The sequence below is a fragment of the Quercus robur genome, chromosome 2 (assembly GCF_932294415.1).
Source record: "Quercus robur chromosome 2, dhQueRobu3.1, whole genome shotgun sequence".
NCBI classification, from domain to species: domain Eukaryota; kingdom Viridiplantae; phylum Streptophyta; class Magnoliopsida; order Fagales; family Fagaceae; genus Quercus; species Quercus robur.
The window spans coordinates 58,680,997-58,694,944 of NC_065535.1; the positions used below are offsets into that span (position 1 = coordinate 58,680,997).

Below are 13,948 nucleotides of genomic sequence, written 5' to 3' on the forward strand. Positions count from 1 at the left end.
GAATAAGGTCTCGGAGCTGTAGCCAACCTTTCCTCCGACATACCTCCTCGGCTTTCTCCAGCTTTCTTGTATTTTTCTTTTTCTTGCTTATGTAGTAGTCTTCGACGTAGGCCGATTCCAGCTTTTCATTGTACGCTGTACTATCTCTTCTTCATAATAAGAATGGAAATTTCTTTACTTGTTTTGAGCACTGTTTCTTTGACAACACTGTTTCTTGAATGGGTGTGCCCTATGTGTGCGTTTCTTCAAGAGTATTTAGAGCCGAATGGCTTGAAGCATAATTCAACTAACTCCAATTTATCGACAATACCAGGCATTACATCGATAATTCATAATAAATGAAACTTAAGAAAACTAACCGAGATATCAGTTGGATATTCTGTGATAAGCGCGTGAATATCGTCCAAGGCTGATGATTTCTCAGCAATCCATCTGAGCAATCGACTGGGATATAGGGGGTTCCAGTGATGTCTTCATTGTACTTGGTTTCCCCATAGGCTTGGGTCCGAGGACCATGCAAGGCCTTGGTTCTGTCCATTACTTTTAAGATGTCATCTTTGTACTTGGTTTCCCCATAGGCTTGGGTCCGAGGACCATGCAAGGCCTTGGTTCTGTCCATTGCTTTCAAGATGTCATCTTTGTACTTGGTTTCCCCATAGGCTTGGGTCCGAGGACCATGCAAGGCCTTGGTTCTGTCCATTACTTTTAAGATGTCATCTTTGTACTTGGTTTCCCCATAGGCTTGGGTCCGAGGACCATGCAAGGCCTTGGTTCTGTCCATTACTTTTAAGATGTCATCTTTGTACTTGGTTTCCCCATAGGCTTGGGTCCGAGGACCATGCAAGGCCTTGGTTCTGTCCATTACTTTCAAGATGTCATCTTTGTACTTGGTTTCCCCATAGGCTTGGGTCCGAGGACCATGCAAGGCCTTGGTTCTGTCCATTACTTTTAAGATGTCAGCCCCTAGACCATGGCGGGGGGATTTGGCCTGAAGCCGGGAGCCCCTAGAGCTGTCCGCGCTGTTGACACTGCAGGGCATAGCCCCTAGCAGAAATTCGGGTCGGAGCAACGACGGCATGTCGCCGGGGACGGAGGGAATCCCACAAACCTCAGCTGGCGAGAGTTGATTCAAACACCTCCTACGCCAACGCGCAAGCTTTCCCACAGACGGCGCCAATTGTAAGGACACAAAATCTGTAACAGCCCAGCGACGATGTTGGGCTCGTACACGGAAAGTCCCTCACAATAATATTTGTAGAGAGTGGGGTTAAAAAGCCAGCGTTGGATCACAGGATGGCATTTCGGGCCGAACTTTAGGCGAACCAACATGAGATGATGCTTTGGGCTGGATGTTTAGGCCCATCAATCTTGCGTCTAGGAGGATTTGGTTCCTCGGATCATGTCCGAGGAGCGATGGCGTTGTCCTCGGTTATCCGTCGGCGGGTTTTTAGGTGGTGTCCGGCGTGTATTCTCCAGACATTCTCTTTCATCAAGTTCTTTTCCAGGAGCGCCATGGGCCTCTCCTCTTTTTTGGTCACATAACATTCTCTTTTATACTAGCCTACGTTCGTTGTCCTTCGTCCACGTGTAGGGTCGATCTCTCCTGGGCAGATATCTGTCCCATCAGTCTAGTCCAAAAATTGCTGTAGATGATCCATAAAGCCTAAGATCCCGGCTCTGTTAGGGGCAGTGTCATGTCAGGGAAGGATATTTAAAGACTATTTCCATGAGATATTTTCTGATCTTTCAAGTCTGCCTGTATCCCATTCTTGTCAGTGGGGTTCTGGGCTTTCCGAGGACTGAGCGGTCCTCGGACGTACCTTTGAACCACACCGGGCTCACTATTTTTGGGCTTGGGCCCTGGCCTCCTTTAGTTTGGTGACCTGTGGACTCCCCATAAGCGAGCGAGTCGGGCCCATAGACTGTTGGGCCCCACACATTTACTCTATTAGCTAATTCAATGAAATAATACTTTGATATAAATGCAAACTTTATTGAAGTAGAAGCCTAAATAAAGAGAATCTCAAAGAATCCACTACATTGCACAACCTCATTGTCTCTACTTTTATATATACTAGTTGCAAACTCACGCATTGCGCGTGATAATTTTTTGAGTAAAATACTATTTTGATCTCTAATCTTTCTTTGTAAAGATTTTTTTATTTATTTTTAATTTAGAGATAAAAATAAGGGTGAACATAAACTACTACTCCATAATGATAGACTACTACTCATGTAACTTTTTATATATGGGCCCGCTGGAGTAACAATGATTACTGCGAAAATGGGGGTGTTAGGTTAATAGGAAAGGAAAATCACAGATCTTAAAACTAAATTCAAAGTGTTGAAAGGAAATGATCAAAAAGTTACCAGTCCCACATTTCAAACAAATTTGAACGTAGCTGAAATTTTTTCAAGAATAAAGCAATGTTATGTTGATGTTGCTTTTTCTTCTTTTTAGCTTTTGTTGCTAAATTCTTCCTTTTCATTTAACTTCATGTTTTAGGTAATTAACACAGCTCTTCATTGCATTACAAATAGGGGTACACAAATGCTGAAAAAGGTCAGCCCCAAGGGCAAGAAGGGCCTCCCAGATTAAAGCCCAGGAACACCACACAGACCCGCACTCTTTTAACATTTTAACCCAATTTAATGCCTTTTATCATAAAGTAAAGCAAATGGCAAATGCTCCTTCATTGTATATTCCGTAAATATAAGATAGATATTGGCTCACATGAATTGCAAGCATCAAAAAGCCTGAATGACATATAATTTAACTCTCAGTACTACAGAGTACAGTCTATATGGTACAAATCATAGTGAACTTTGTTACCCAAGTTGGAGACAACATTAAGATAGGGGGCTTTTTCTAGTCTTCATCAGATCCAAGGTTACTTGGATTATTAGTATGCAACAGTTTTCTTTGAAGACACTCGTGAAGTGATGCCCGTCTATTATTTTGGGTTTTCTGTTTGGTGATAGGAAATGCATGACAGAAGTAACCTGCCAAAAATCATGTTCATAGACCAAAGAAGATGAATATTCCTTCCAAAAGTTTTATTATGCTTTAAAATGAAGATTTTTTTTTTTTTTTGAATTTTTGAATCACTAAAGGAGACTGCTTTGAGGAAACTAGACTGGTTTTCCATCTTTCTATCATCTGATACAATGATATGGATATTTTACCCAGCATGGTTGAGCACTAAAATCATATACAGATCTTTCCTGCAGCATTGACACATTCCCATTTCAAAATTTACTGTCTGTAAATTTGAGCATTGGATCTTCAATTTGACACCATAAGTGAGAGATTGACTAGGATTTTCTATTGATCTAACATACACCTATAATATTGGGAAGAGCAGACAAGTGCATTCGAAAAAGCAACCTGAATAAGCAACCACAAAGGGCTCCACCCAAATGAGAGAAGGGGAACTTGCAAGGAACAGGCATCTAAAAGGTAGATTGATTATCAATATCCCATCAAGAGTTGGCAAGCAGCAAACACTTGAGAATCGATCTCAAGGTAAAAGTGAGTAATTTCCATAAAACCATTGCTACAATACTCTGTATCAATATGGCAGTAAAAAAGTTAGAATTGCTAGACGATGTCATAATGACTAGCAAGGTTACAACTGAAAGAAGATAACTAGATCAATTACCTTGAACTCAACTCTAAGATGCTAGTCACATGTGATTGGCTTTTCGATAGAACCAGTTTATAGAATATACAAGAATAAAGCCAATCTGAAGTCCCTTTCAAAGCAAAGATCTCGTGCAATCATATTCCATCTACAATTGGAGTTCCAAAAAAATATATATATATATAGTTAGTCTTTTTCCCTGTTTAATGTCAGCAATCAATAGCAATAAAAACATTGATAGAAATGCAAATTCCACCTGATTTACAGCTTCTGAAAAGAAGCTGAAAGATACAACATTGTACCACTGAAGTACAAAAGAGAAGCCATAACACCTTTAAAAGGAAAACCTTGATACTGCTGTGTGTTACTCCAACTGATCAGACACCACAGCCTCAGTCCCAACTTACAGTTTGCCTACATGGAAACTTTCATGCCACTCATCTCCAGGTACATATATTCTTTGTTCAGCACTTGGGCTACCGTCTTTACTCTTCACTGCTTGGTCTTACTAGCACCACTAGACAAGAAGTCCAAAATTTTTGAAGCTTTTGCCAAATCATTCTGGGAACTTCTACTTTTATTTCTAGTATTTGCCTTACCAACCTCGGCACTGACACCAAGAGCACCAACGGACCGATTCAGTCGCATTTCCGATCCATACTTTGCTGCAGATAGCATCAATGATAGTGCTTTCTGAGTTGATTTTGATGCATCTTTATAATTCACAGATGCTGAGTTGTCTGAAGATTGACCTGAAGCAAGTGGAGAAGCAGGCAGCCTTGATGAGATTGCACTCGTGTTCTGAGATTTATCAGGTGCAGTTTGTCCCTGTAGAATAGCTCTATCAATACCTGTACTGCAACTGAAGGGAAAGCTGGCCTTCATCTTACTACTAAAATCATCTACCGAGGCTTTTCCAAAAGATAGAAAGTTCATTCCCTGTGGTGTAGTCAGAGGTTGAGTTTTCTTTACCATCTCATTCAAGTTTTGAATTGTCTTTGATGCACTTTGGCTTGCCTGGTTGCCAATTTTGATGCTAACATCATTATTTGGGGATAAACTATCGTGTTTCTGCAAATTTAAATGGTCTAACATTGTAAGTTTGGTACCACTGTCCCTGTTTGAATGCAAGCTAGCCACTTGTTTACTAATAGAATCGTCCAAAGGAGCTTTGCCAAATGAGAGAAAATTTATTCCCTTGGGTACCAAAGATGGTGAAGTTCTTGTTGGAATCACATTCATATTTTGAAGTGTGTCTGACGCACTTGGAACTGCCTTACTCCCGACTTTAGCTCCTCCATTCCTACTTGGAGAGGAGCTTCCTTGCTTAAGCATGCTTGAATTAACCACTGAAGATTTCCCAGCAGTGAAAACGCTAACTCCTTTGGGTGCAAGCGCAGATGGTTTCACTAGAGTCTTCACATTTGCGTGACAGTGTGCTCCCATGGAAGCAGGCAAGACATCAACATTTTTCAACGAACTGCCTGTGACATTCAGTTGCTTACTAATATTTGTATTACCTGGTAAGGATGGAGACTTCATTTCAGGTTTGCAATCATTTGAAGCAGCTGCAGAATCTTCCTTTGTTGGTATCTGAGATGACAGTAACCAATGGAAAAGTCACACAACTTCTTAAGCATTAATCTTAAACTTATCAAAAAGAATCCGAATAATTGGGGAAAACATTTCATTGGCTATTTACTTATTTGTTCTGTTTGCTTGGGGAAAAAATAGTATTTAATACACATTAAATATACTGTACTGAATTCATGAATAAAAATGCTACTCTATTTCAAAATATTAAAAGACCTCAAAAGACATAGCAAAGGAGAAGAAGGCACCTTGTGTGAAAACATACAATCATCGCCTCTGCTACAGAAACCTTTCACAAATTTGTCACAGGGATAGTTGGAAAGCTGATGATCATACGGACAATCATCCCCTTTTATGCATGAGTGACGTGCAAAATGACAGCAGGGCTGCAATAACAGAATGGAAAAGAAAGGATCTGTCAAGCCTTCAAGAGATGTTACTAAAGTAGCACGTATTAGCAATACCAAACCGCTAATTAAATGCTTCGATTACAACCATAGCCACTCAGCCAAGAGTAATCAGCAAACACTTCATGAAACAATTTACTGAGGTAGGATGCAGCTATGAGCATCTCAAGAAAGCATAAGTCAAAAGAATATACCATGGATTTTGTCAAAGGTACTGTATCATGTGAAAATTTGCACTCGTCTCCCTGTGAAACAAAGAAGGATAAATGATTGTATGAGTTATATGGCTAAAGTAAGAAAATCCATAGGCAGTAGATCATCTATTACCAAAGAAATACAATAACTTTATATGACCCCCCCCCCCCCCCCAACACCACCCCCCCCAAAAAAAAAAAAAAAACACAAAAGAAAAAAAGAAAGAAAGTGCAGAAGGTCCAATATTAGATTTAAATGACCCAAAAAGCAACAAGATTTCCTTGCTAGCCAAGAGTTCAGCAGCCAGAGAATTATACTTCCTTATGACCATGTAAATAACTAGCCTCTTGCTTGCATTGAAACAAAAGCAAAACTGGAGAGGCAGAAACAAAAGGCAGGCCAGAATTTAAAGCATGGAAACTAGCAAAATCATCATCTCCCCGGCAAGAATTTGAATTTGATCTGGAACAGAAAGAAATGGACAAAATCTTGTTTTTTTTTTAGCAAGATAGTGTGTTGTTATTGCCAAAAGAAATGACTAGTACGTGATTCAATGAAACCAATCCTATAAGAATACTAGATTTATAAAATAATCAACTTTCATACACTTCCTTAAAATGTTACAAACCCATGGGTAGAACTCACCCTTGAAAACTAGCTTGCAAGGGGAGGGTGTCTAAGAGCTTATAAACACATAGTTAAGCTTATCTTTAATCCATGTGGGACACTAGCATCATAACATACCACCACGCTCCACAGCCGACATCCACGACGGCTCACTCTAGCGACACTGACCCTATGATAGCCCTTTCTATTTTTGGAGGCTCCACTCACCTATCAGTAATTTTAATCTAACCTCTAGGTTGCCCCCTCTGAAATCCGACCACAAAGTTGCAACTCATTTGATCCCATACTCAATGAGCTACACCCATTACTCGGGAGTGGTGGTGGCTTTGATACCAAATGTTACAAACCTATGGGTAAAACTCACCTTTGAAAACCGGCTTGCAAAGGGAGGGTGCCCAAGAGCTTATAAACACATAGTTAAGCTTATATTTAATCCATGTGGGACGCTAGGATCATAACATAGAAATCCATTTTAATTCCTCGTCTAATTTGCTTGATAGATGTAGTCTTTATAATTCTTAGTTCTGTTTTGTTCTCATGCCTACCTTAGTACATGTCCAATGTGCTTTGGCCCTTTCGTATTAATTTTCTATCAATGAAGTTTATTAGTTATCAAAAAAAAAAAAAAAAAAAAAAATTTACAAGTCAATTGTATTTTTATGTTTTAGGTTCTAGTAGTTTATTAGGCTATTAGTATTTTAATATTTGGAAGCAACGTTATTTTTGCAATAAGGTAATTAGAGATTCCTACGCCAATTAGAACTAGGGTTTACTTCTCCTATATAAAAAAAACTATTGTACTCCTTTTTGAAGATGATTTAGATATGATTTTGATGAGCGGAGGTTTCCTTTTGGTTTTTTTGGTTTGGTGCCGACTGCAGCCAACCCTAGGTGCAGACTCCTAGTGGTTTTCCCTTTGCTTGGTAGTGACTCCAAGCAAGCCTAAATGTTGACTCCTAGGTTTCTATCCTTTTATTTCCTATTGTTCAATTTTATTGTTGCAAAGTTCTGGTTATCCTGTGTCAACATATAAGCAATTTCTGCTCATCCACGCACATTACAGATGATTCTTGCAATTGCAGACCCAAGTAAATGATAAAAAACAAATTTCTAAGTGACTATGGTTTAAACATCAGAATGCAGCTTTGGCCTTTGCTGCATTGCAAGGATAATGTAAAACTTCAGAGCAGTTTACTACTCAATATAAAGATTGAACAAGAAAAATATGATAGAGAACACTGTACAACCTGTTGGCACCGTCCCTTGAGATAATGGTGACAATATGTTATTTTTTTTGGTGTCGCTACTGGATGAATTTTCAACCTTTTAACACCAAGTGCTCTGTTCTTTTCTGCTCGTCTCTTTCGATCTTTTTGCTGCATAATACAATTGTCATAAAAAAATTGATCAAAAATTTAAAAGCAGACAGAATTTTATTCTCAATGTACTTAGTAAACTTCATATTAAAGAAAATGTGTAAATTAATCTTGTTGAACACCGTGGAGGAACACTAAGTTGATACAGTCTAAATTTTATTTGCAACAATGAGCAATCAATTAGCTTCACAAAAGAACACACAAAATGCATTCAAGCAATAGAGGAAAAAAAGAGACATAAAATAACACCTTTTTCTTTGCTTTCTTTTCTTCAGAAGAAGGGCCCCGCTTTTTCTTATTACGGGAACTAGCATCTTGCTGCAGATGAAAAACATCAAATCACGTTACTTGTGAATAAACACCATAATTATTAAACTCTAAACATTTCTGAAAAGAGTGATGCAGAAAGAATGAGCATTGTACACTTGCATGTGTATCCGTATGAAAAAATAGGTGTGTTTGAGAGAGAGAGGTTTTAGAATCAACTGTTCTGGTATTAAGGCTTATGGTTACAACTTACAACAAAACATCCAAAAAAAAAAAAAAAGACTCATGGCAAAATGCACATGCAGAATCACTTTTTATTTTTTATTTTTTTTAAATAAGAGGTCAAGGCTTGCAGTGATGTCAAGTGCCTTTCACCAAATGCGATAGGTAATTGGTTCGAGTCCGGGGATCAGCCAAACAAAAAAAAAAAAAACTAGGGGCAAAGCTACCTACCAATCCCCTCTACCAAACCCCGCAAAAGTGGAAACTTTGTGCATTGGGTATGACCTAAGCAAGATCACATCCCTTTGGCCACAACAAGATGAGCAGTAGAGTTTTAAAAATTAACCATGATTAACTCCAGTTTTGCAATAGGAAAAAAATGCAACTTCATCAATGCTCAAGAACATGCTTATGTAAATAAAAATCTATACGTCATGATGCAAAGTTCCCTCTTCCACCACATGTAAAATACTCGACAAAAGGAGACAACCATTTTCTTTTCTATCTCTTAAAAAAAAAAAAATCCAAGTCATTCAGTTAAAGTAACTCTGTTATGCAAATAAAAATAGTCTCTAGAGAATTAATATAGCATATCAATATTGGATGACCAATTTTTTTTTTTGACATGCAAGTTCAAACTATAGACATGCAGCACCACCACAGAGTATGCCATTGCCACTAGGCTATCACTTGAACCCCAATATTAATCGACAAAAACATTAAAGATTCACATGAGGAAGTGCAAAATCAACTTGTAGTTGTATGTGAAATGAAAAAAAGAAATGGAAATCAAAATCATACCTTGTCAGTAGATGTGATTCCATGGGAACTGGTTGTGTTTATAGGATGAGCAGGTGGATTAACAATGCCCTCCTTGGCCCCACTGCCTTTCTTTTTTATTTCTTCCTCCTTTACCAAAAGGTCGTGCCTATCTGTCTTTTTAGCATTCAAGGACTTTTTGTGAACAACCATTTTAGGTCTAAGTGCCATGTTGTTTCTATCATTTTCTTTGGGTTCAACTTCCCTACTACCATTAGCCTCGTCAAGTGTGTCCACTCTAGAGGTAGTGAACCCAAAACTTGTTTTACTTGCTCCATTCACCTCACCACAATGGAAACTTTTTTTCTCAATTACATCTAGAGATGCTTGCACCTCATCTACTTTCTTCTTCTCTGACAGTATAGCATCTTCTAAAAACATATACGATGATTTATCACCTTTTCCATCATCACCAGAAATTTCTCCTTCTTCGATGTCTCCATCTAGAGTCATATGATTGGGAAAATTCAATGAGTCACCACTACAGACTGATTTCTCCAATTCCTTCTCATTTGGATGAGTTTCCAACTCCATTTGCAATGCATTAGTCTTTGGCAGGTGACTTTTTTCTTCCATACTCTCACTTGGTTTCAAAGGTTCACAGATCATATCTTTATCTAAAGACAAGTCAGAGGCTTCGGAAATCTTTTGACTAGAGTATTCTCCCTTCTCAATTTCAGCATTCTCAGTGATAGGAATAGTGGAATTCATTGCACAGCTATAAGGAACCAATTTCTTCACTTCCATGTCTGCCTGATGCATCTCATGCTCTTTGCCCAACAAATTAGCCTTCAATGACAAGCTGTTTTCTTCACCATTCTCTCTTTGATATTGAACTTCACCAATCTCAGTCTTGTCTAATAACATGTCAGAATGCTTAGAATTCCTCTGAGCAGTCCCAGCTTTCTCCATAACAAATTCTTGACCATCAAAATGTTCTTTGGGGTTATTCATTGGGACAACTTTATCACTGCCACTTTGGTTATTGTCTAAAGATCTCGTAAAGGGATTATCGCTAATTTCATGGACAGGTTCCATATTGCCATTTACAATATTCTCTAACTCATCCATTAAAATTCTTTCCTTATCAAACCTTTTATCTTGGAGGCCAACCTCTTCAGTCCTCTCACCGAGCATCGTGTCCATCTGTTTTAGAAAATCCTCGTTTTCTTCTACGGCCATTATTCTCTCTATCTCATCTATCACCATATCTTGTGCATCACTAAACCCTTTGTCTTGGACACCAACAGCTTCGAAACTCTGATTAGATACAGTCTCTTTCTGAATTGCCAAATTACTAGGCTCCACTCTATCAGGTCCGACCAATTCAACACTCTCACACATTTCATTCCCAGTTGCTTTCCCCACTTTATCATTGCCAAAATCTTCAAATAAAATAAATAAAATCAACAAAAAAACAAGAATAGCGATACTAAGACTAAGATTTTCCAGCTAAACAATAAATCTAGTGATACAACAATTTTCAAAAACATTTTTCACAAATGCTGACGTGACCTGTTATGATTGGTGCATAATAAAAAAATAAAAATAAAAAGTTGACTGCGATGTTACATCAATCACAACTCGCTCATAGCTTAAACTAATATTTTCCCAATCAAATTCTCTACTCTTGATATTAATCATTATGACTCTTGCTTTTTCGATTTCGAAACTATAAAAATGGAACACCTTTGCCAAACACTTGAATAAGCTTAAATTTTTTATATAATTTCTGTGTGTGATTAAGCACCGTTTACTAAACAATTTGGAATCAATTTACTTGGCTAACTAACAAAATCAATCCTTAACTAAAGCAAATTCACATTTCCAAAACCAAAAAACAAATAAGAAAAGCATGGGAATTAAAGACTAAATTAAAGTAGTACCTGGATTTTGCTCCTGAGGTACAACTTGATCAGCGAGAGAACACTGAGATTTGTCGTAGCAATGTGAGAGAATCCGAACTAAGGTGTAGTAAGTTTCGCTCTTGAGGTGTGACCGGCGGCGAGTGAAAGAGAACGGAGGAGTTTCCATAGGTTTTGAGCTTTCGATTTCTGCTTTCTCCATTGTCAAAACAAAAACCCTGGGTTTTTCCAAAAGATTAGGGAAGCGGTGCCGTTTTCTAAAAGTGTAGGATTACAAAACCTTCAATCTTCTCCATATGAATTTACTATTGTCTTCTAAGAAAGAGAGAGAGAGAAGCGAAGGAAAGAGACGGTTGAGGGAGCCTACGAGGCTATGAGGGTTAGAAGTTAGAACACCACCGCCAATTATATTTTGGCTAAATTACAAATTATACTGCTAATTTTGACTTAATTTTAAATTCAGTCTTTCAATATATTTGTTTTTCATTTCAGTCCTTTAAAATTTAAACTTCTTTTTGTTTCCCAGTTTAATCCTTCCTCCAACCAGTTTCTTTAAATTCACCAAAGTGACATTGTTTTGATCCTTTTGGAAAATGAAAAATAATATCATTAATGGCAAGATTGGATGGAATTAGATTTTTTTTTTTTAGAATACTAAATATTTTTAACATACACACACTAAAAGAGGAAAGAATCTATCAAGATTTGGGACTACCCTTGGCTGCCTAGCTTAGAGCACCCGAGGGTCTTATCTCCAGTCATTGATGGTTTACATGAAGCTACAGTAAACTACCTATTCAACCCAATGAGTAAAAGCTGGGATAGGGATGTTGTGGCTGGTTTCTTTGCTCCTTTGGAAGCTAACTTGATACTAAAAATCCCACTTAGCCCTACAAACGTTGAAGACAAACTCATATGGCCCCATGTTTCCAATGGAGTGTATACAGTGAAGTCGGGTTATAGGTTCTTGGTTAAAGAAAAAGCTAGTTCACGGCCTTCTCTTCAAGCTCAAGCAGATACTCCCAAGAGTTTGGAGTTGGATATGGGGGCTTTCGTTGTCGAACAAAGTTAAAAACTTCCTATGGACGGCGTGTAAGGAAGCTTTACCAGTTAAGACTAATTTGGTTCGTAGGAAAGTCTTAACTGAAGACATTTGCTGCCACTGTAATTTGAAAGCAGAAGATGGAGTCCATGCGCTGTGGGATTATGCTAACCTTTCGGCCATTTGGGAAGCTGACACTTTATGGCTGTTTTGCAGGTAAAAAAGTTTACAAACTTCTATGAGTTAGCAGGCTTCGTGTTGGAGAATGGTAGGAATCCTGAACTGTTTGCAGTTTTGGCGTGGACGATCTAGTCTAGGCGCAACCAGCTCCGAACAAGTAAAAAGCCTTATCCGCTCTCTCAAGTCCTCCCTTCAGCCAAACAGATGTTCCAAGATTTCACTCAAGCTCAACCAGCTATTTCTAATCTTTTGCCTCAACCACAAAGGCAACCAACCAAGTGGGAGCCTCCTCCTTCACCTCTATTGAAGATCAATTTTGATGGAGCCGTGTTTAAGGATAAGGGCGAGGCTGGAATAGGAGTGGTTTTACGTGATTCGCATGAGATGGTCATTGCCTCCTTGGCAGAAAACATTCAGCTCCCATCCTCATCAGATGAAGTGGAAGCATTAGCACCAGTCCGAGCTGTCACTTTAGCAATGGACCTCAACCTACCCTCTTTTATTGTCGAGAGAGACTCAAAGGTGGTCATCTCTGCCTTAAGAAAGGAGGAAGAATCTTTCTCTTCTTTTGGCCATTTAATTTCCTCTATTAAGCATTATTTACATTCCTGCACTTACATTTCCTTTTCACACACCCGTAGATCAGGCAACTCAGTAGCTCATTCTTTAGCAAAACATGTGAGACATATTGTTGGTTTCTCTGTTTGGATGGAGGATGTTCCACCACAAGTCAATGATGTACTTTTAGCCAATTTTTGCTGATTTCAGTTTATCAATTCAGATGATGGTTTCTCAAAAAAAAAAAAAAAAAAAAAGAGGGAAGAAAGTCTTAACGAAATTGACAGTGGTGTACATCTAAAAATGTCTAAAATCAAATTCAAAGGAAAAGAAAAAAATAAAACTTAAATAAATAGGTTCAAGTAGCTAGAGGGCATATTTCATAATGAAGCTATTTTATTTTTAATTCATAGTTTTGGCATTTTCATTTCATTTCGTAAAAGAAAAAAAAAATTGTTGTTGAAATTGTAACCATGTGGACCCCACCTTCGACACAATAATACTTTTTTTTTTTTTTTTTTTTGGTTTTGAAAGTTTACACGTTTTCCTACAAATAATAAGAATTTACCTTGTTTTTCGCATGGATTCTATCTTATTTTATCTTTCTTAGTTGTATGTCCTTCCATTCTAGATCATTTCAGTTAATAAAAATAAAAATGATGTTCTTTTTCGTTGTTGTCGAAATTGTAACCATGTATAAAGTATAAACCCCACCTTCAACTCAATAATGTATATAATCCTTAATGGCCCATATCACCATGTGTAAGGTGGTATGTAATCTCGGAATATTGTAATATTATTATAAATTTTTGTTTGTCCTAAGGACTCCTTGGCCATTGTGTTGAAAGTGTTACTAGTTTTATTACTATTAATCACCCCAATGAGCGAATTTGATATTTTTGAAAAGGAAGTTAGTGCGAAACATTAAGCCAAACCTTAATAGTAATCTTTGCAATTTATTATTAACAATCAAAATTGTGTATGTAAACCTATAAAAAAAAAAAAATTATGTATGTAAAGTGGGTTCCAGTTAGCTCAATTAGTAAAATCTCTGATAGTTGTATAAGAGATCTAGAGTTCAATCCTTACACCAAAAATTGATTGGTGTCTTGGTCTGATGATAGAGGAACAAACGTCATAGGATGAAACTCTC

The 13,948-nt window shown here is 37.8% G+C and overlaps 1 protein-coding gene across 1 annotated transcript; it reads right to left on the reverse strand.

Annotated features, from left to right (window-relative positions):
• Positions 1–2,725: 2,725 nt before the first annotated feature.
• LOC126714208 (uncharacterized) lies at positions 2,726–11,398 on the reverse strand. The gene is made up of 9 exons (XM_050414245.1): positions 11,037–11,398; positions 9,133–10,535; positions 8,092–8,160; positions 7,714–7,842; positions 5,839–5,889; positions 5,486–5,623; positions 3,901–5,237; positions 3,663–3,792; positions 2,726–3,567 (listed from the first exon to the last, which is right to left on the reverse strand). The coding sequence occupies exons 1-7, from the start codon at positions 11,215–11,217 to the stop codon at positions 4,137–4,139; spliced, it is 3,072 nt and encodes a 1,023-aa protein (XP_050270202.1). The 5' UTR covers positions 11,218–11,398; the 3' UTR covers positions 2,726–3,567; positions 3,663–3,792; positions 3,901–4,136.
• Between the last annotated feature and the right edge of the window lie 2,550 nt (positions 11,399–13,948).

Excerpts from the sequence above, each read along its gene's own strand:
- LOC126714208 (XM_050414245.1), bottom strand. The coding sequence starts at position 11,217 with ATGGAGAAAGCAGAAATCGAAAGCTCAAAACCTATGGAAACTCCTCCG. Across the intron at positions 8,161-9,132 it reads GAATCACATCTACTGACAAG|CAAGATGCTAGTTCCCGTAA; the intron begins GTATGATTTTGA and ends TTTCATCTGCAG. Across the intron at positions 5,238-5,485 it reads ATTGTATGTTTTCACACAAG|ATACCAACAAAGGAAGATTC; the intron begins GTGCCTTCTTCT and ends CTGTCATCTCAG.